The 19,598-nt window shown below is 56.2% G+C and overlaps 1 protein-coding gene across 1 annotated transcript in view; it reads right to left on the reverse strand.

Moving 5' to 3' along the window:
• The window catches only part of TTLL8 (tubulin tyrosine ligase like 8), a 42,139-nt gene that overhangs the window by 11,555 nt on the left and 10,986 nt on the right, over nt 1-19,598 (reverse strand). Inside the window, exons 6-13 of the mRNA XM_055374484.2 lie at nt 18,890-19,018; nt 17,561-17,675; nt 16,962-17,096; nt 13,420-13,606; nt 5,801-5,949; nt 4,579-4,822; nt 3,063-3,486; nt 1,813-2,308 (exon numbers count right to left, since the gene is read on the reverse strand). Of these exons, the coding sequence (XP_055230459.1) occupies nt 1,813-2,308; nt 3,063-3,486; nt 4,579-4,822; nt 5,801-5,949; nt 13,420-13,606; nt 16,962-17,096; nt 17,561-17,675; nt 18,890-19,018 (1,879 nt within the window). The remainder of the gene's footprint in view (nt 1-1,812; nt 2,309-3,062; nt 3,487-4,578; nt 4,823-5,800; nt 5,950-13,419; nt 13,607-16,961; nt 17,097-17,560; nt 17,676-18,889; nt 19,019-19,598) is intronic.

The raw sequence follows: 19,598 nt of genomic DNA on the forward strand, positions 1-19,598 counted from the left end.
AACTGCGGCAGGAACCTGACTCACGCACGGACGCCAGCACCCACAAGTGAGAGGTGCCTCAGACACGTGGTGTCAGCTTTGGAAGCAGCTGGTGGGTGGTGAGGAAATGTCACAGCTCTGGAAAGACAGAGGCCTCTGTAAGGTGGTGTCAAAATGCCAGGTTGAATCAACAGTCATCTGCGGGGACTCCGAAGGCAGGCAATCTGCCCAGTGAACTCGCAGCACCGGGCAGGAGGGTCTGGAGGGAGAACCCTGGTGGCATGGCTGGTATGTGAGGATCAAAGGCAGAGGAGATCTTTCCTCTTCAGCATGAGAATTTGGCACTGGGCTAAGCCTCCAGCTGCCTCCCACTGGTGACCTGGTAAAGGGGAACATAAACTCCTCTGGTGGGCAACATTGCTTACGGCAACACTGCCCTGTGGCAGGCAGACCACGTGGGGACTGGGGAGTCATTGGTGTCTGGGAGGCCACGTCACTGGCCTTCCTGAGTGATCCCCACACCTGGGAATGTGCCCTGCGGGCCATAGCCACGGGATTGCTGCAGGAGGAACTTCGCCTCCTGTAGGGCAAGAGGCATCTCCGTGAGTGGGTCCCAGCCCCTGAATCGCAGTGGGAATCAGGGAGGCGGCAACACCTGCACGCCGTCATAAAGACCCCCATCATGCCCTTGTAAAGACCCCATCACACCATCCTGAAGACCCCACACACCCTGGTAAAGACCCCCATCATGCTGTCATAAAGACCCCATCACACCCTCATAAAGACCCCCACACACCCTCGTAAAGACCCCCATCACGCTGTCCTAAAGACCCCCCCTATTGCCGGGAGCGGTGGCTCACGCCTGTAATCCCAGCACCTTGGGAGGCCGAGGCGGCGGATCACGAGGTCAGGAGATTGAGACCATCCTGACTAACACGGTGAAACCCTGTCTCTACTAAAAATACAAAAAATTAGCCGGGCGTGGTGGCGGGCACCTGTAGTCCCAGCTACTCGGGAGGCTGAGGCAGGAGAATGGCACAAACCCGGGAGGCAGAGGTTGCACTGAGCCAAGATTGCGCCACTGCACTCCAGCCTCAGCAACAGAGCAAGACTCCGTCTCAGAAAAACAAAAAAAACAAAAAAAAACAAGACCCCCTCGTCATGCTGCCTAAAGACCCCCATCACGCCCTCGTAAAGACCCCCCCATCACGCCGTCCTGAAGACCCCCATGCGGGAGGAACGGCTTGATGCTGCCCTGCTGGTCAGCCGCGTCCCTGCCCCACGTCCTTCTCCGCGACTCTGAGGCCAAGAGCAGCCTGTGGCAGCCCCTGAAGTCTGAACGTGTAGCCGAGGCTCGGAAGAGCCCGATGGGGGCCGGGCGTGGTGGCTCAGGCCTGTCACCTCAGCCTTCAGAGCCTTCAGAAAACCACACGCAAAAGCCCAGCGGCCACTTTGGCCCCCTCGCTCGGCCAGGGAGTTTGGTGCTGTTCATGGCGCAGTTCAAGGTCCTAACTCAAACCCTCCGACCCGCACCACACTCCCAGAGGTATGGAGACAAAGGCATCACCCGCCAGGTTCTACAGAGGGGACCCCACTATCCACCTGGCCGGCACTCCCACGCCCCCCACCCCGAGACCCCCGTGCCGGGCTGGGACAGGTGCCCCAACCCCGCTCCCCGGCTCCCGCCGGCACCTCCGTCAGGGGACACCCCGGGCCCCAGCACCGAAGCCTGCCCTGCGCGCTGCTCTGGAGGATGCAGCGGCTGCTGGCGAGGGTTGGGGATGCAGCAAGCGGCCCCCAACCCCACAGCGCACCGCCAGCGGCGCAGGTTACCTTTTCCTCCGGGCGGCGGACGCAGCGCGCCCTCTGCTGTCTTCAGACACCGCAGCACAGGCGCCAGCGGGTGCGCATTTAGCTGGTTTGGATCCCAGCTTTTGGCGGGCTGGGCTACGGGGACACCGGTGTTTGGGGCCTGACTGTCCACGTGGCGACAGGGGCAGGCCGGGAGCTCCATCTTCCCAGCAGCTTTGGTGCGGGTGGGCTGCGCGGCTCCACCGCTCTCGGCTGCCCCCCTTAAGGGTGCCAGCAAGGCCAGGGGGAGCCCCTTCTCTTCCTTCAGTCCCAAGTCCCGCTGGAGAGCTGGTGATGGGGGCCCCTGGGCAGGGTCTGGCATGGCCGAGGGGCCCCGTGCCTTCAGCGGCTGCGCGTCCAACAGCGAGGCCGAGGCCTTGAGGTTGCAGATGGGCAGCACCTGCCTCCTGGCTCTCCTCACACTGACGCCCGCCACGCAGAGGTCGGACCCGCTGAATGGGGGCGGCTCAACCACAGGCTGTGGGGAAGGAACAGGTTGGGGTGCTGGGCTGTGGCCGGGATAGGGGGGTCCCTGCAGGAGGGGTCTGTGCAGGAGGGGCTGGTCGGGGCACAGACCCCCACTTGACTCAGGAGTGAACACCTGGGGTCCCACGCAGACCCCCCCAGGAGGCTCCCAGGCTCTGGAGAACCTGCGGGGAACCAAGGCTTCCTGAGGCTTGGGGGTCAGCCTGGGGGGCCCCACACCCAGGGACTCAGCTGCTCTTTTCCCGAGTTTAGCCACAGAGAGGCCGCAAGAGAGAGGCATTGGCCACGCTTCCCAATGGCTCCAGCACATCCGCAGGCACAGGGAGGCCCGCGAAAGATCCTCAGAGTGGAGGAGGCACTGCAGGCCAAGGCGAAGGAGCAGCATAGGTGGCCTGGAGGCTGCGGGCATGGAGCCCCCACCTCTAAGCACTGTCAGGACTGGGTGAGGCTGGGAACAAGAGGGAGGAAAGCTGGACAGAGGCACTGAGCCTGAGTGAGCGGGGCCGCTCCACCCGCACGCCTGGAGTAGCCCCTTCCTCGGTGCCGACGAGGCACTGAGCCCCATGGGAGAGCAGGGCAGGCCTGGGCCCTCAGCGGGACCGAGCATGGTCACAGAGCAGGATCGGCGTCCTCCATGGACCCCGCTGCACTGGCGGCCTGCAGCTCCACCCTCGCCCAGTGACCAGGTGGCAAAGCATCCACATGGCGGGCGGCCACCAAAGTCCCCAGGGGCGGGCGTGGCTCACCTGCCTCCACAGGAGCTCGAAGTTGCCGATGTCACAGCTGCGGTCCACGGCCACCTTGATGGTGTCCTCCTGCACCTGTGCACACAGCTGGGCTGTGACCGGCGTGGACGGGTGCATGGTGGGGCTGGAATTGATCTCGATCAGCCAGGGCCTGAAGTCCCTCCCAAGGACGAAGTCAGCCCCGTAGAGCTCAAAGCTGTTCTTGCGAGGCTCCACGTGGTCCTGGGCCACCTTCATGGCGTGGGCGATGGCCTTCTTCATGGACGGGTAGATGACGCTGCCCCACACGGCGCCGCGGCCCTGGCGCTGCAGGTACTCCTGGAACCTGGCGCTGGTCCACATGTTGTGTGCGGGCAGCAGGGGGCTGCGGCCCACATCATTCTTCAGGTGCTTCTGGACGGCGTTGTTGCACAGGTGGATGGCGCTGCAGGGGGGACGAAGGGCAGGTGCTCAGCCTCCCTTGGCCCAGGAGGGCACCCAAGGCCGGTCCTCCCAGCCGTGCTGAGCCCACCCAGCTGGCTCTAGAGAACCCTGCCCCTGAGGACTCCAACCCTCTGCTGGAGGGGCCCAGCTGGGACGAGTGTTACTGTCCCAGATGGAGAAACAGGGCTCAGAGAGGCCATGGGATTGGCCAGGCGCACAGCTCACAGCTGGAGGCCCAGAAATGGGCGCTGGAAGGGGGCCCTGGCTTCTCACTGCCCTGCCTGGGAGCTGCTTTTGTACAGGTGAGTTCCTGGACCCCCTCCAGGCCCACCTGACCAGAGGCAGTGAGCAGGTGAGGGTCGTGGCCCCTGGCCAGCTCCTCCCAGGCCTCTTCTGGGTGTGACTTCAAGCATGACCCACCAGGCATGACCACAGTCCCTCGCCTGGGCCAGAGTTAACTCCCCTGCAAGGTCTCTGTTACATGACTCTCAGGCCTCCCTGGATTCTCACTCTTGAAAAGCAGACCCCCTTCCTGCCCAGCTGTCAGGTCCCCTAGCGCCTCACACCAAGCAAGGGCCACACAACAGTCAGAGGAAGCCTTGGTGCAGACAGAGGGTGGCAGGCATCGCCGTGTGGACAGCACACTCCTGAGGACTCCGCAGGCTCTCGCCATCCTGCCCACGAGGGGACCCGGGTGAGGCGGGGGTCCATCCACCCTGGGCAGCACACTTGCAGATATCTGAGCCTCCACCAGGCACCCCACACGCCGCCTCCCCTGCACCAGGGCCCAGGTGCTGCCCACACCATTCCAATCCCCCTGGGCACAGGCAAAATGGTGCCTTTTAAGATTTTCCAGAGATGATACACAGAGCATGGGGTGTAGGGCGCTGGCTTTGAAGGCCGGTGGGCCTGGGCCTGTCCCTGGGGGAGGTCATCAGCCTCCCAAGCCTCAGTTTCCCCATCTGTGCCTCTCGTGGTGGCAGGTGGCAGTGAGGGGGCCCCGCCCATGCTGCTTCTCACTGCGGCTGCTCCAGGCATGCAGGCAGCAGCCCATTCCCTGGCCCGAGGTGTCCAGGTCGCCCACCGCACTGACCTGTCCAGCTTGTCCAGGGAGAAGCGCTGTGTTGAGAACCGCAAGTAACTCTCCTTGTAGAACCAGATGGTCAGGGGGTTCCAGTCCGTGACGAGGAACCACTGTCTGATGTCGAACTTGGTGTCATAGATGAGCAGCGGCGTCTCGATGTACTTCTGGACCACCCACTTGTTGTCCCTGGAAAGAGGGTGGTCTGCAGCTGCCAGCTCCAGGATCTCCTCCACACGGTCCATGCACACGATGTCTGCAAGAGGCCACCGCTCAACCCAGCATGCACAGCCACTGTGCAGCGGGACCTGAGCTCCTGAGCCCTGGGGCAGGGTCGCAGCTTGGCCCTGAGACCTGCACTGGCTTTGTCCAAGGCCAGCAGGCAGCATGGTTGGTGGGGGCGACGGGGGAGCAGGGAAGGCTTAGCGCTCATGGATGAGGCTAAAGCCAGTGCCTGAGTCCCCAGGCTCTCCCCCAACAGAACCAGCCTCTGAGACTCCAGAGGGGACACAGAGATCAGTGAAGGGGCAGGGACAGAGACACTTTTAAAAGGGAGCCAGGAGGATGGGCGTGGTGGCTTATGCCTGTAATCCCAGCACTTTGGGAGGCCGAGGCAGGTGAATCACTTGAGGTCAGGAGTTCAAGACCAGCCTGGCCAACATGGTGAAACTCCATCTCTACTAAAAATACAAAAAATTAGCCGGGTGTGGTGGGCGCCTGTAGTCCCAGCTACTCGGGAGGCTGAGGCAGGAGAATCGCTTAAACCTGGAAGGTGGAGGTTGCAGTGAGGCGAGATTGCGCCACTGCACTTCAGCCTGGGCAACAAGAGTGAAACTCTGTTTCAAAAAAATAAAAATAAAATAATAACGCCACTGCACTTCAGTCTGGGCAACAAGAGCGAAACTCCGTTTCAAAAAACTAAAAATAAAATAATGAAAATAAAAAACTAAAAAGGAAAGCATAGACCAGTTTGTGAATACAAAGGAGGAAATCCTGATTAGCCCGTCAACCCGGGTCCTGCCCTGTGATTGGAATACATGCGTGAAGATGCCTCCAGCTCTGCTCCAGCGCCTGAGTCCTGACCCCCACGCCTGCCTCGGCGTTCTACTCCCTCCCTTCCTTCCCTGTGGTGCTGTGGGCCTGAAACTGTCCCTCACTCACGGCCCCTGGCATCAAGTGCGGCCGTTGGTGGCTATGAACGCGGTGCGGGGAGCACCCGCACCAGGGGACTCACCTCGGCCCCGGGACTTGGCCGCGGGCTTTATAATCCAGATGTTCCGGAGCCCGTCAATGTCCGTCTGAGGGTTCACGGACGTGATTCTATTCAGCAGAGCCTGGCACTGCGAAAAGTAATTTCTTGAATTGGAGATGAAAGCATCGCCACTACAAAGCAAGATCCAGAAAGTGCATGAGACTTGGAGGCCTGGGCCCCGCCTCACCCACCAAGCAGGCGCTCGGCTCTAGGATGGTCTGGGGCTGGCCTGGCGGGAAAGGGCTGCGGGTCGGCCCAGGAAGTTCTCCCAACAGTATGGACACCTGGAAAACACAGCCCTGTGAGGCTGCTCCAGACGAGGGCTGTGTTAAGACAGTGGGAACCCCGGTGTGTGGGTCGGAGCTGGCCACAGGCCCCAAGCAGCACCCTGCCTGGGTGGAAATGGTGGGACGCACAGGTGGGGGTGGGGAGATGCAGCCATGCGGAAACGTGGGAGACACAGGCGGGGGCAGACGCAGCCATGCCCAGCTTCCGCCTGTGGTTGGTGGTGCCTGGGACCGACCCCTGGTAGGAAAGCGGCTGGCCCGTGCAGGCCTCCTGTGTCCCGGCCAGCTGCCAGCACCACATCCTGCGAGCTCAGCGTCATTCTGACTCAAGACCCTTTGCAGTCATGGGCTAGACTCACGAAATCATCATAACCACAGGGAATAAGGAGAGGGTGGGGAGAGCTGTTTGAGGGGCTTTTAGAGTTCGGGGGTGCACTCCTGCTGCCCGGATGGATTGGGGGGAAGCCATGCCAGTACCAGCAGCTGCCCCAGGGCCCGTTGGAGCCGTCCTGCGTGGGCAGACTCAGGGCTGTGAAGACCCAGTGTGGACCCCACGGCGTCCTGACAAGGTGGCTGCAGCACAGGAGTGAGAGCCAGTGGGGCTCCAAGGACGCCAGCCGTGACTCTCGCAGCCGGCGTGGGCTGGGGTGGCCTGGGCTGGGGTGGGGAAGCCCCTGAAGACACAGGACATCGGGGTTCCATTCACACCTGCTGGGGGCAGCTTGAAGGGAGAAGTGAGGCTGGGGTGTCCCTGACAACATGGGAGGGGCCCCACCACTGTGGAACTGTGGCCGGGGGTGCCTGGGCGAGAGCCCCTGTAGGGACAAGCCCCTCCCAGGGAAGGACTGAAGGCGACCTCAGGCAGGGGCACCTCCTGGCTCTCACCGGCTGCCACGCCTCCTCCGTGGTGAGCGCCGAGCACTCCTGACCTCGGGATGGCAACAGGACTGCTCAACTGTGATGAGAACTTGGAGCAAACCGGCCATGGCCAACCCCCCGCGCCCCTGAAGCAGCCTTGTCTGTGCAGCACAGTCCAACCCCCAACTATTGTGGTCTAAATAGGGTGGGTCACCCATGACGTCCACCATGTTGGTCACGCCAAGGCTGCCCAGGATACCAGCAAGCTCCCAGTGACACGGGGCTACAGCGACTCCCTCAGGAGGATGAGCTGTGGGAAGGAATCCCTCACAGCCTCCCAGGACAGCCCAGCCCCGAGCCTGTGACAGCCCTCACATTGGGAGGTGGTATTTGGGCAGGACCACTGTCCCCACAAGTGTACACGCCACTGTGTTGCCCCTGCTTTGGGGGGAGAAGGCTGTGAGCAGTGAGGGATACAGCTGCTCAGGAGCCCAGGGGAGCACCGCGCAGGAGCTGGCAAAGTCCAGGAACCATGAGATGCACATCCCAAACTCATCAGAGAACAAGCACGGGCCTCCAGATGCTGACGGCGAGCAGGGGCCACAGCCAGGGCTCTCTGGGTCCTGACCCCAGGGCACACCTGCCAGGGGTCCCAGCTGAGCCCAGCAGGTGAGGACTGACAGGCCCGAAGCACCAGGGACTCCAGAGAGACCCCTCCGGCAGCAGCCGGGAAGATCCCCTGGACGCCCACCCTCCTGACACGGTTTGGGATGAGACGACCACAGGGACTTGCGGGGATCCGATGCTGCCACTGGTGGTCGCCCCTGGGTCTTCCTTTTAATTCAGGTCTAAGAAAACACAGTGGGGTGCATCCTGCCATACTCAAAAAAGTCAAGTTGAACAGTGTGTACGTCCTTGTACGCTCGTGTACACGCCACCCAGATCGAGACAGGAACGCCTGGGCTCCTCAACAGGAACAGAGACCAGTTACCGTGCTGACTATCACTGCAGACAGGACTGCCCTGTTCCTGAACTTCCTGTCAATGAAACTACATAATTGGTGCTCCTTTGTGTGTGGCCTCTTTCCTTTTCTTTTTTTTTTAAGACAGAGTGTCACTCTGTCACCCAGGCTTGAGTGCAGTGGCACGATCTTGGCTCACCACAACCTCCACCTCCCGATTCAAGCGATGATCCTGCCTCAGCCTCCCAAGTAGCTGGAATTACAGGCGTGAGCCACCATGCCCGGCTAACTTTTGTATTTTCAGTAGAGACAGATTTCACCATTTTTGCCAGGCTGGTCTCAAACTCCTGACCTCGGGTGATCCCCCCGCCTCGGCCTCCTTAAGTGCTGGGATTACAGGTGTGAGCCGCCGCGCCCAGCCAGTGTCTGGCTTCCTTCGACCTGACTGTGAGATTCATCCACGCTGCAGCATAGCTCAGCCCCTCCTTGGACACAGTTTGGCAGTTTCCAGATTTGGGCCATCAAGAATGAAGTCTTTCTGAGGACACATGTTTCCATTTCTCTTGCATAAATACCTTGGAATGGATTATCTGGGCCATTGGGTATGTAGATGCCTAAACGTGTAAGAAACTGTCAAAGACTTTTCTAAATGGGTTGTGCCAATTTACACTCCCCTAGCTGTGTGCTAGAGTTCCAGCTGCTCCACACATTGGCAGATACTTGGTGATGTCGTTTTAACTTTTTTTTTTTTTTTGAGACAGAGTCTTGCTCTGTTGCCCCAGGCTGGAGTGCAGTGGCGCCATCTCAGCTCACTGCAACCTCTCTGCCTCCTGGGTTCAAGAGATTTTTCTGCCTCAGCCTCCTGAGTAGCTGGAACTACAGGCACGCACCACCGCACCCAGCTAATTTTTGTATTTTTAGTAGAGATGGGTTTCACCATATTGGCCAGGCTGGTCTGGAACTCCTGACCTCATGATCTGCCCGCCTCGGCCTAGTGCTGGGATTACAGGCGTGAGCCACCGCACCTGGCCCAGTGTTTTCCCATTCTTAAAAACCTTTCACATATATGATATATCAAACTAATTTTTGTGTATTTGTGAAGCAGAATTCAAGGTACATTTTTTTTTTTCGTATGGCTGACCACTGTTTAAGCACCATTTGGTGAAGAGACCAACCTTTCCCTAATGAATTGCAGCAGCAGCTTGGTCTCAAATGCAGTGAACACAGATAGGAGGGTCTATCTTTAGACTCTATTCTCTTACACCGATCCTATCCCAATATCACATCTTAACTATTGTAAACCTAGAGTAAGTCTTGAAATTTGGAGCACAAGTCTTCCACTTTTGTTTTTCTTTATCAAGTCTGTTTTGGCTTTTCTTAAATCATTCATATTTCTATATAAATCAGTTCATTAATTCCTCCTGCCCCCCCACAAAAAAATACCTCTCAGGATTCTGGCTGGGATTACATTGACTCTATTGATTAGTCTGAGAAAAACAAACATCTCTACATTATTGAGTCTTCTAAGTCATTAACATGTTATACACACACACACACACACACACACACACACGTTTATTAGGTATTTACTGTCTCTAACTTTATAACTTTCAATTTAGGGTCTTGAATGTATTTTGTTAGATTTATTTCTAGAGGTTTGTTGTTATTTGATGTTAGTGTACTGTGTTTTTAGAATTTCATTTCACAATTTGTTGCTAGAACACAGAAATATGATGGAGTCTTGTATATTAACTTTGTACCCAGTGACCTTGCTGATTTCACTTAATTTTAGTACTTTATCATTTATTTAAATTATTTAAATATTAAATTTTTTATATGAACGATCATATCATCTACAAATAGGAACTTGATTTCTTCCTTTCTGATCTTTATGCCTTACGTTTTTTTTCCTGTACTATTTAACTAGTCAGACCATTCAGTCTATGCTGAACAGAAGTCTGATGATGAGCAACTTCGTCTCATTCTGATTTCAAGGAGGACACTCTCAATAATATACAACCACTATGAAATATGTTAGCTGTTGGATTCTTAAACTTTCAAATGAAAAGATCTGGCTGTGTGTAGTCAGTCACGCCTGTAATGCTAGCACTTTGGGAGGCCAAAGCAGGAGGATTGCTTGAGGCCAGGCGTTCAAGACAAGCCTGGGCAACATAGCAAGACCCTGTCTCTACAAAAAAATTAAAATATTAGCCAGTGTGGTGGCACGTGCCTGAAGTCCCAGCTACTTGAGAAGCTGAGGTGGAAAGATTGCTTGAGCCTAGGAGTTTGAGGTTGCAGTGAGCTATGATTGTACCACTGCACTCCAGCCTAGGTGGACAGAGTGAGACCCCAATCTCAAAAAAAAAAAAAAAGAAGAGTTTTTTCATTTCCAAGTTGGCTAAACAAATTTACAAGGACAGGTATTAAGTTTCATCAATTTTTGCATCTATTGAGATGATCTTATAGCTTTTCTTTTCTATTCTGAAAATGTAATAAAATTCACTGATTAACTTTTCAATGTTAAACCAACCTTGCATTCTTGGAATAAAGCCCATTTGGTTCTGATGTATTATTTCATTCACATTTCACTGGCTTAATTAAATAATATTTCGGTTAAAGTTTTGTGTACATATATATTCACGAGAAATACTGGCCTATAATTTTTTGTTATTTTACTTTTTTCAAGTTTTGATATCAGGCTTTTCTGGCCTCATAAAATGATTAGAAAATGTTCTCTCCTTCTCTGTTACTTGAAAGCATTTGTGTGTTATTGGAATTAATTTTAATTAATGAATTAATTAAATTTAATTAACTAGTGAAATCATTATGGGCTTGGATCCTCCTTTGTAGGGAAGTTTTTAAATTACAGATTTAGGCCGGGTGCAGTGGCTCATGCCTGTAATCCCAGCACTAACGCATATGTAACTGGAGCCCCGGAAGGAGAGAAGAGAGAACAGGGAAGAAGGAACATCCAAGAAATAATGGCCTAGAGTATTCTAAATTTGAGGAAAAATTCCAACCCACAGATCAAAATGCCCCACGAACCTCAATCAGGAGAAATACAAAGAAACTATTTGTAGAAGCATTATAATCAAACTGCTAAAAACCAAAGATAGAGAATATCTTGAAGCATCCCGAGGAAAAGATATTACCTTCAAAAGGAACAAAACTCATAACTACAGATGTGCCAGCGTGGATGGACCTCACCAACCCCACGTGTGCCAGCGTGGATGGACCTCACGGATCTCATGTGTGTCAGTGTGGATGGATCTCACAGACCTCACGTGTATCAGCGTGGACAGACCTCACAGACCTCACATGTGCCAGCATGGACGGACCTCACGGACCTCATGTGTGTCGGTGTGGACAGACCTCACTGACCCCACGTGTATCAGCGTGGATGGACCTCATGGAACTCATGGACCTCACGTGTGCCAGTGTGGATGGACCTCACAGACCCCACGTGTGCCAGTGTGGACAGACCTCACAGACCTCATGTGTGCCAGTGTGGACAGACCTCATGGACCTCATGTGTGCCAGCTTGGATGGACCTCACAGACCTCATGTGTGCCAGCAGGGACAGACCTCACAGACCCCACGTGTGCCAGTGTGGACAGAGCTCACGGACCTCACATGTGCCAGTGTGGACGGACCTCACGGACCTCATGTGTGTCGGTGTGGACAGACCTCATAGATCTCATGCGTGCCAGTGTGGACGGACCTCACGGACCTCATGTGTGCCAGCTTGGATGGACCTCACAGACCTCATGTGTGCCAGCAGGGACAGACCTCACAGACCCCAGGTGTGCCAGCGTGGATGGACCTCACAGACCCCAGGTGTGCCAGCGTGGACGGACCTCACAGACCCCACGTGTGCCAGTGTGGACACAGCTCACGGACCTCACATGTGCCAGCGTGGATGGACCTCACATGTGCCAGCGTGGACGGACCTCACAGATCTCACATGTGCCAGTGTGGACGGACCTCACGGACCTCATGTGTGCCAGCGTGGACGGACCTCACGGACCTCACTTGTGCCGGCGTGGGCGGACCTCACGGATCCCACATGTGCCAGCGTGGACAGACCTCATGGACCTCACGTGTAACAGCGTGGACGGACCTCAAGGACTTCACATGTGCCAGTGTGGACGGACCTCACAGATCTCATGTGTGCCAGCGTGGACGGATCTCACAGATTTCATGTTGGGCACAAGAAGTCATAAACGAGAGAGCACAGACTGTTCCCCAAATGTGAAATCTGAAAACAAAACTGGTTCATGGTTGCAGGAGCCAGAATGGGTTGTGACCCCTGTGGGGGTTCTCCAGGGAAAGGTTAATAGGGGCTGATGGGGGACTGGAAACGTCTTCTGTCTCAAGTGGGCTGTGGCTATGCAGGTGGACACGTAAGCAAAATTTCATCCACCTGTACAAATACGATTATACACTGTGTGCCCTTAACCGTATTTACGTAATCCCTCAATAAAAGGAAAAGGAAAAGAAAAATATTTGATTAATTCACAAGAAGAAGAAAGAAACAAAAGAATAAACACCACCCTGGGATGAAGCATGAAGCTGCGGCAGACCCTCTGAAAGAAGTCACTTTCCTGACTTGCCCATCAGCCGGCACCTGCTCATGCTCCGGGGGTGCCAGGCCCACCTCTGCCCAGCTCCTCTCTCTGGTGGCCGCTGTCGAGGGAGTGCTGAACCCCTGGCCCCAGGAAGAACTGGGCCCTCAGCAGGGGGCAAGAAGGCCAGGGTCAGCCTTTGGACCCCTGGAGCGGCAAATGGTGATGATGAGAGTCAGCGAGCCAGGAGCTCTGGGCCCAGGCATACATCTGCCAGTCATTCACCAGCTGCCAAGCTCTGGGCCCTGGCACACCTCTGCCAGTCACTCGCCAGCTGCCAGGAGCTCTGGGCCCAGGCACACCTCTGCCAGTCACTCGCCAGCTGCCAGGAGCTCTGGGCCCAGGCACACCTCTGCCAGTCACTCACCAACACCAAGAGTGAGGCAGGTGCCCCAGTGGAGAGACAGACAAACCCCACCTGCCTGTCTCGGGCTGTGGGGGGCTCAAATGACATCATACCCTTCTGGATTTTGAAGATGCACAAGACAATGCTACTCCCCAAAGGCACCCTGAGGGGGTATCATCCTCTCAACAGTCATCAGGGGCCTGGTGGGACAGGCAACAGAGGGCCTGGGCACCCCGACACCCATAAGGCACCCCAAGATCCAGACGGACACCCCAATACCCAACAAGTATCCCAGACATCCAGACAGAAGCCCCAAGATCCAGACAGACACCCCAATACTCAACAAGCATCCCAGACATCCAGACAGGAGCCCCAACACCACGACAGGCATCTCAACACTCAATACCCCACAGGTAGCCTAATGCCCAGACAGGTGACCCAGTTCCCAGGCTGCACTGCCCTGGCAGCTCCTGCGATCCACACTCATGGCTCCGACACGTGCCAGGGGCCTGCGCAAGTCTTACTGAACGAGGGAGTAGTACTGCTGGGTCAGGCCCTCCCACTCGGCCTCAGTGAGGTCCTCCGCGGCATCTGCTGACGTGTCGATGTCCTCATGCTCCAGCTGCCCCAGGTAGGCCTGGCACACCTTGCACGCGATGTCCACAAGCTGCCCCGGGAGGCCCCTGAGCTTTGCCTCAGCATTTTCAGCATCTGAAACCCAGACACAGGCACATGCAGTGGGAACCTCACCCAGGGGCAGCCCTGCCCGCCTCGAGGGGTGATGTCTAAAGTCATGGACAAAGGCCGCTCCACTCCCTCTGTGCCCCAATACCCAACAAGTATCCCAGATCCCCAGACAGGCACCCCAATACCCAACCAAGCTTCTCTGGGCAACCGCCCTGGATGTCACGCCTGTGTCTGGGCAGGTGACTTCCTCCCTCCTGAACGGTCCCAACCTCCAATGGCTCTGTGAGTGCCACCTCCCCACAAGAAACATATGGGCCCTGCCGCTGGACCCTCAGCTCCTCACAGTAGCAATTACTGATAAGTTCGACTTCATTAAAATGAAAAACTTCTGCTCTGTAAAGAACAATTTTAAGACAATGAGAAGACAAGCCAGAGATTGGGAGGAGATATTTGCACACACTTAATAAAGGAATGTTACCTAGAGTATACAGAGAACTCTTGAAACTCAACAATAAGAAAACATAATTTTATTTTCTATTTTTATTTTTTTAAGACAGAGTTTTGCTCTTGTCGCCCAGGCTGGATGGCAAGATCTTGGCTCACTGCAACCTCCGCCTCCCGGGTTCAAGTGATTCTCCTGCCTCAGCCTCCCGAATAGCTGGGATTACAGGTGTGTGCCACCATGCCTGGATAATCTTGTATTTTTAGTAGAGATGGGGTTTCACCACGTTGGCCAGGCTGGTCTCAAACTCCTGACCTCAAGTGATCCACCCACCTCAGCCTCCCAAAGTGCTGGGATTACAAGTGTGAGCCACCGCACCCAGCCAGAAAACAATTTAAAAATGAACAATCTGAACAGTCACCTCACCAAAAAATATATACAGATGGAAAACAAGCATATGAACACACGCTCAACATCATATACCGCTATGGACTAGCAATTCCATATCTACAAGTTTTTTCTATAAAATACCCTCAGAAATTCATAAGGAAATGGAGGCTAGGCACAGTGGCTCACACCTGTAATCCCAGCACTTTGGGAGGCTGACACGGGAGGATCGCTGGAGCCTGAAAGTTTGAGACTAGCCTGAGCAACATAGTGAGACCCTGTCTCACAACACAATCACAACAATCATGAGACACTAATGAAGACCCAGGAGAATGCTACAAACAGAACCCTGACCACATCAAACGCTGGCGAGGATGTGGAGAACAGGAACTCTCCCTCATTGCTGGTGGAAATGCAAAATGGTACAGCGACTTTGGAAGACAGTCTTGCAGTTTCTTACAAAATGAAACATACTCTTGCCATACCACCCAGTAAGTGTGTTCCTTGGTATTTACCCAAATGAATTCAAAACTTATGGCCACACAAAGACCTGCACACAGATGTCGACAGAAACGTTATTCATGATCGTCAAAACCTGGAAGTGACCGAGATGTCCTTCGGTAGATGGATAGATAAATAAACAGTGGTGCCGAGATGCCCTTCCGTAGATGGATAGACAGATAAACAGTGGTGCCGAGACGTCCTTCGGTAGATGGATAGATAGATAAACAGTGGTGCCGACATGTCCTTCAGTAGATGGATAGATAGATAAACAGTGGTGCCGACATGTCCTTCGGTAGATGGATAGATAAATAAACAGTGGTGCCGACATGTCCTTCGGTAGATGGATAGATAAATAAACAGTGGTGCCGACATGTCCTTTGGTAGATGGATAGAAGTGGTGCCGACATGTCCTTCGGTAGATGGATAGATAAATAAACAGTGGTAGATCTAGACAGTGGAGTACCACTCAGCCCTAAAAAGAAATGAGCTCTCAAGCCGTGAAAAGACCTGGAGGGATCTTAAATGCATGTTACTAAGTCGAAGAAGCCCATCTGAAAACGCTCCATGCTACGTGGTTCTAACCGAATGGCATTCTAGAAAAGGCAAAACCGTGGAGACAGGAAAAAGATCAGTGGTAGCCAGGAGCTCGGGGGCGGGGGGATGAAGAGACAGAGCACAGGAAGTTTTAGGGCCGGGGACCATCTCTGTCTGATACTGGAATGGTGGATACACGGCATCATACATTGTCCACACCTGTAGAATGTATAACAACACCATTTGGGTTACCATGATGTGTCATTGTAGGTTCATCAATTGTGTTAAAATCATTAATTAGGCCAGGTACGGTGGCTCAAGCCTGTAATCCCAGCACTGTGGGAGGCCGAGGTGGGCGGATCACCTGAAGTCAGGAGTTCGAGACCAGCCTGGCCAACATGGCAAAACCCCATCTCTACTAAAAATACAAAACATTAGCCAGGCGTGGTGGCGGGCACCCAACTACTCGGGAGGCTGAGACAGGAGAATCGCTTGAACCCAGGAGGCGGAGGTTGCAGTGAGCCAAGATCATGCCATTGTACTTCAACCTGGGTGACAGAGCAAGACTCCATCTCAAAAAAAAAAAAAAAACATTAATTAGAAGGCCATCAGATGAGGTGGCCCAAGTGACCTGGTCTCCGACAAATGCAAACTACAACCTAACTCAGAATTGAAAGCGGAATGTAAGCACAGCCAATCACAGGCAGCCAGCTGGGAACAAGTTCTCACTCAGCACAAATGAAGCCACCGCTCCAGCGTTCACCAATCAGGATTTATTTCCTCTGTTTCCACGTTTACCTAGAAGGGCTTTCCCCTCGGTGGAGCCCTGCAGCCGCCTGAGTGGCACAAATCACCGTTTGCTCAAATACACTCTAAAAGTTTAATGCGCCAATGTTCATCTGTCAACAGTCGAAGCGCACTGCTCTGGTGGGGGATGTTAGCGGTGGGGGAGGCGCGGGGGCGGGAGAGTGTGGTAAATCTTGTACCCTCTGCTCAGCTGTGCTGTGAACCTAAAACTGCTCTAGAAATTACATTTTATTAAAACCAACAACCACAAAAAAGATTTGGGTTTTGTCCAAAAACACGACGGCTGGTTCACATCCCTGTACCACCCAGGGGCGCCTCTCCCCTGGGCTTCCTGTGTCCTCTCCCACGGGGCCCCTTTGGGGAGACTCAGGCTGCGGCATCGTGGTGGCCGTGGGGCGGGGCAGGCTTCCGACCACAGGCTGGAACCACGTCCGCGGCACGGGACTGTGGCAGTGAGTGTGGGACTCGGACGTCCCAGGGCTGCGTTAACTGCCAGGTGCTTTACAAACGGGGTGACTTTGACGTTTAGCCCCACGGTTAGAACAGAAAACCCGTCTGCCATGAGAATCGAGAGTCTGAGGCATCGCTGTATCCAGCCCCGGCTGCTGCGACCCTCAGGACTGACCACACCCAGGAGGCGGGAGGGCCCCTGTGGAGGCCCCGAGCTCTGGTGGCCTGGCACTGCCCTGCCCCGGCCCAGCGCACCTTGCCTGCTGCTCAGGTCGCTGCTCCCGGCCTCCTCCCTCTGGTCCCTGGGCTTGCTTCTGCCACTCCTGCTGCAGCTCTGGTGGCTGACCACCCACTTGAGGATGCTGGATGCCATGGTGCGCCGGAAGTCTTCTGAAAGGACAGCACAGCCTCGCCCTATCTGTCCGAGCCAGGACTGGGGACTGGAGATGGAGCCAGGGCCGCGGAGGCTCCCCAACCCGCCCCACTTCCCTCCCTCACAGCCGATGGGGCCCAGGCCTGCTCCCACACCCCCAGTCTGCTTGCCCTTCTCCCTGCAGTGTCTGTGACTGCAGCCGTCCAGCTGCACCCCTCGGCCTCCGACCACGGAGCCGGCCTTGCCCCAGCTGCTCGCCGCGCTGTCCACAAGCCTAGCGCAGAACCACACACTCCTTGCCTGCCCGCCCTCCCTCCCGGGGCCCCTGGCCTCTGTACTGCCATGACCATGACCATGGGAGGCCTCTCCCCGGTCCTCTATCCTCAGACCCTGCCCCATCAATCTGTCTCAGTGCCAGGGGGATCTTTCTAGAAGCCTCTCTGCTGACAGCACTGGGGCCCTCTGCCGTCTCCTCACTTACCCAGGAACTCCTGCTGCTCGCTCTCGGTGCAGAGGCTGTAGCAGCGTGGGAAGAAGGAGTCGGGGTTGGCCGGGACGTACCAGGGCAGGCTCCGCATGTTCACACACAGCCCGATCTCCAGAGACAGCGGCGTGTTAGGCAGGAGGGGCAGTTCAGCTCAGCTCCGCCTCGCTCACAAGGCGAGGACAGGCCGTCCACCTCGGACTTGCCTGGCTATGGGGCACCACACAGCACCCCTAGGGCGGATCCCTCCCCCTCCCCAGATATACGGTCCCCCAGGGCCCCAGGCCACCCCCTCCAGTCGGTGGGAGCATTGATGTGCAGGCCAGGCTCAGACGCATCCTTGAGGCAGTGGAGGGCGTGGCAGGCCCCAGGGAATGGGGAGGCTGCAGCTGAGGGCAGCGAGGGCGGTGGGCACTGGGGCTCCCTCCAGGCCCCCAAACGCGCCACAGGGTGTCCCACACCTCAGACCCCAGGAGAGGGAGGAGCGGCTGCAGGGCCCAGAATGCGGCCACATGCCCAGCACTGCCCACCACACGCGATGTAGCACGCGCCATTAGAGAGGCATATCGTGAAGTCCCCGCACCCCGATGTCTGGTTTGTCACCCCGTTAAGGAAAAAAGTGGCTGGCCCCCAGAAAACACAGCGCACGCTAACTGGCTCTGCACACGGGGTCTTTGAAGGGGCCATGTTGCCACTAGCAGCGCTGGCGCTGGCCTGATCCTGGGGTATTAGGTGCGGCAGGGAACCTTGTCCTGCACCTCCGCCCCACACTGTGCTGAGGCAGCCGCACCTGGCCTGCTGAGAGGGACCTCTGTGCCAGGGAAGCCCCTCTTCCGGGACCCCTCCCTCAGCAGGGTCCCCACACACTGCGTCCTGGGCAGGCCTCAGCCCTGGGCCTTGGTGGGAAGGGTGTGGCAGCTGCTTTGTGCAGGGCTGGAGGCCGGGGGAGGCGGGGGAGTGCCCGGTGCTGGGGGTAGTGGCACCTCTTCCCCTGGGGACCCACAGCCCCCTCAGCACCCAAAGCCCGGTGGCAGCCCCCACTCAGCCCCATCTTTGGCCTCTGTGCCCTGAGGAGGGAGCTTCTGGGGCCCCGGATTCACCCAGAGACACAGAGCAAAGGGCACAGGGGTGCTGGGGGTGGGTGGCACCGAGTGATTCTGGCCACGGCCTTAGACCAGGAGTCCTGGGATGCACCCAGGAGGTGACTGGTGGCCACTGATGGCCACCCGTGGCCACTGACCAGCCACCGAGGGTCCCTAATGGCTGCAGAAGCTCCTCCCCACCACCCTTGCCGGCTTCCGACACACCCAAGCGCGGCCGGCTCACCTTGGTGGTGAAGGAGGCTGTCTTTGCGTAGTGGTTCAGCATCTGGTCGTAGGTCAGGCTGTGATAGTCAATGATGTCCCTCTTGATGGTCCAGAGGAGGTACGGCATCTCACTTTTTACCAACCCAGACTGGCAAGAAAAAAGTCTTTATTGATGCCCAGCATTCAAGGTTCACACCAGCCAGGATGGGACGGAGCGAGGCGACCATCAGAGGATAAATGGCGTGCAGCGTGAGGATCCCAGCCGGGCTCTGCTGCAGGCAGTAGTGCTCCTTGTGGGCCTCCTGCACATGGGATGTGGGGCGCAACCAGGACCACATACGGTTTCCACAGAGGGGCCTCGGGCTCTGGGGGGCCACCCCGATGTGGGGCTGCAGGTGGGGTCTGAGCCCTCCGCATGGGGCCTACGTGGGTGTGGGGACGTGCCACTTGCCGAGGTGACACGACACTTCATAACCCGGAGCTTACAGTCCCCAGGACCAAAGCCCCCAGGCCTGTACCATGGGCCCTGCACACCCCTCCCTGAGCCCCAGGCACTGGCCTCCCACTCCTGCCCTGCTGATAGAGGGGCTGGTCGTGGAGTTGGGGGCCTGTGGTTGGTGCTTTTCTGTTTACAACAATGGCATGTGTTAAGTCAAAATTCCAACCAGGCTGGGTGCAGTGGCTCACGCCTGTAATCCCAACACTTTGGGAGGCCAAGGCAGGCAGAT

This window comes from Gorilla gorilla, chromosome 23 (genome assembly GCF_029281585.2).
Source record: "Gorilla gorilla gorilla isolate KB3781 chromosome 23, NHGRI_mGorGor1-v2.1_pri, whole genome shotgun sequence".
Taxonomy (NCBI): Eukaryota; Metazoa; Chordata; class Mammalia; order Primates; family Hominidae; genus Gorilla; species Gorilla gorilla.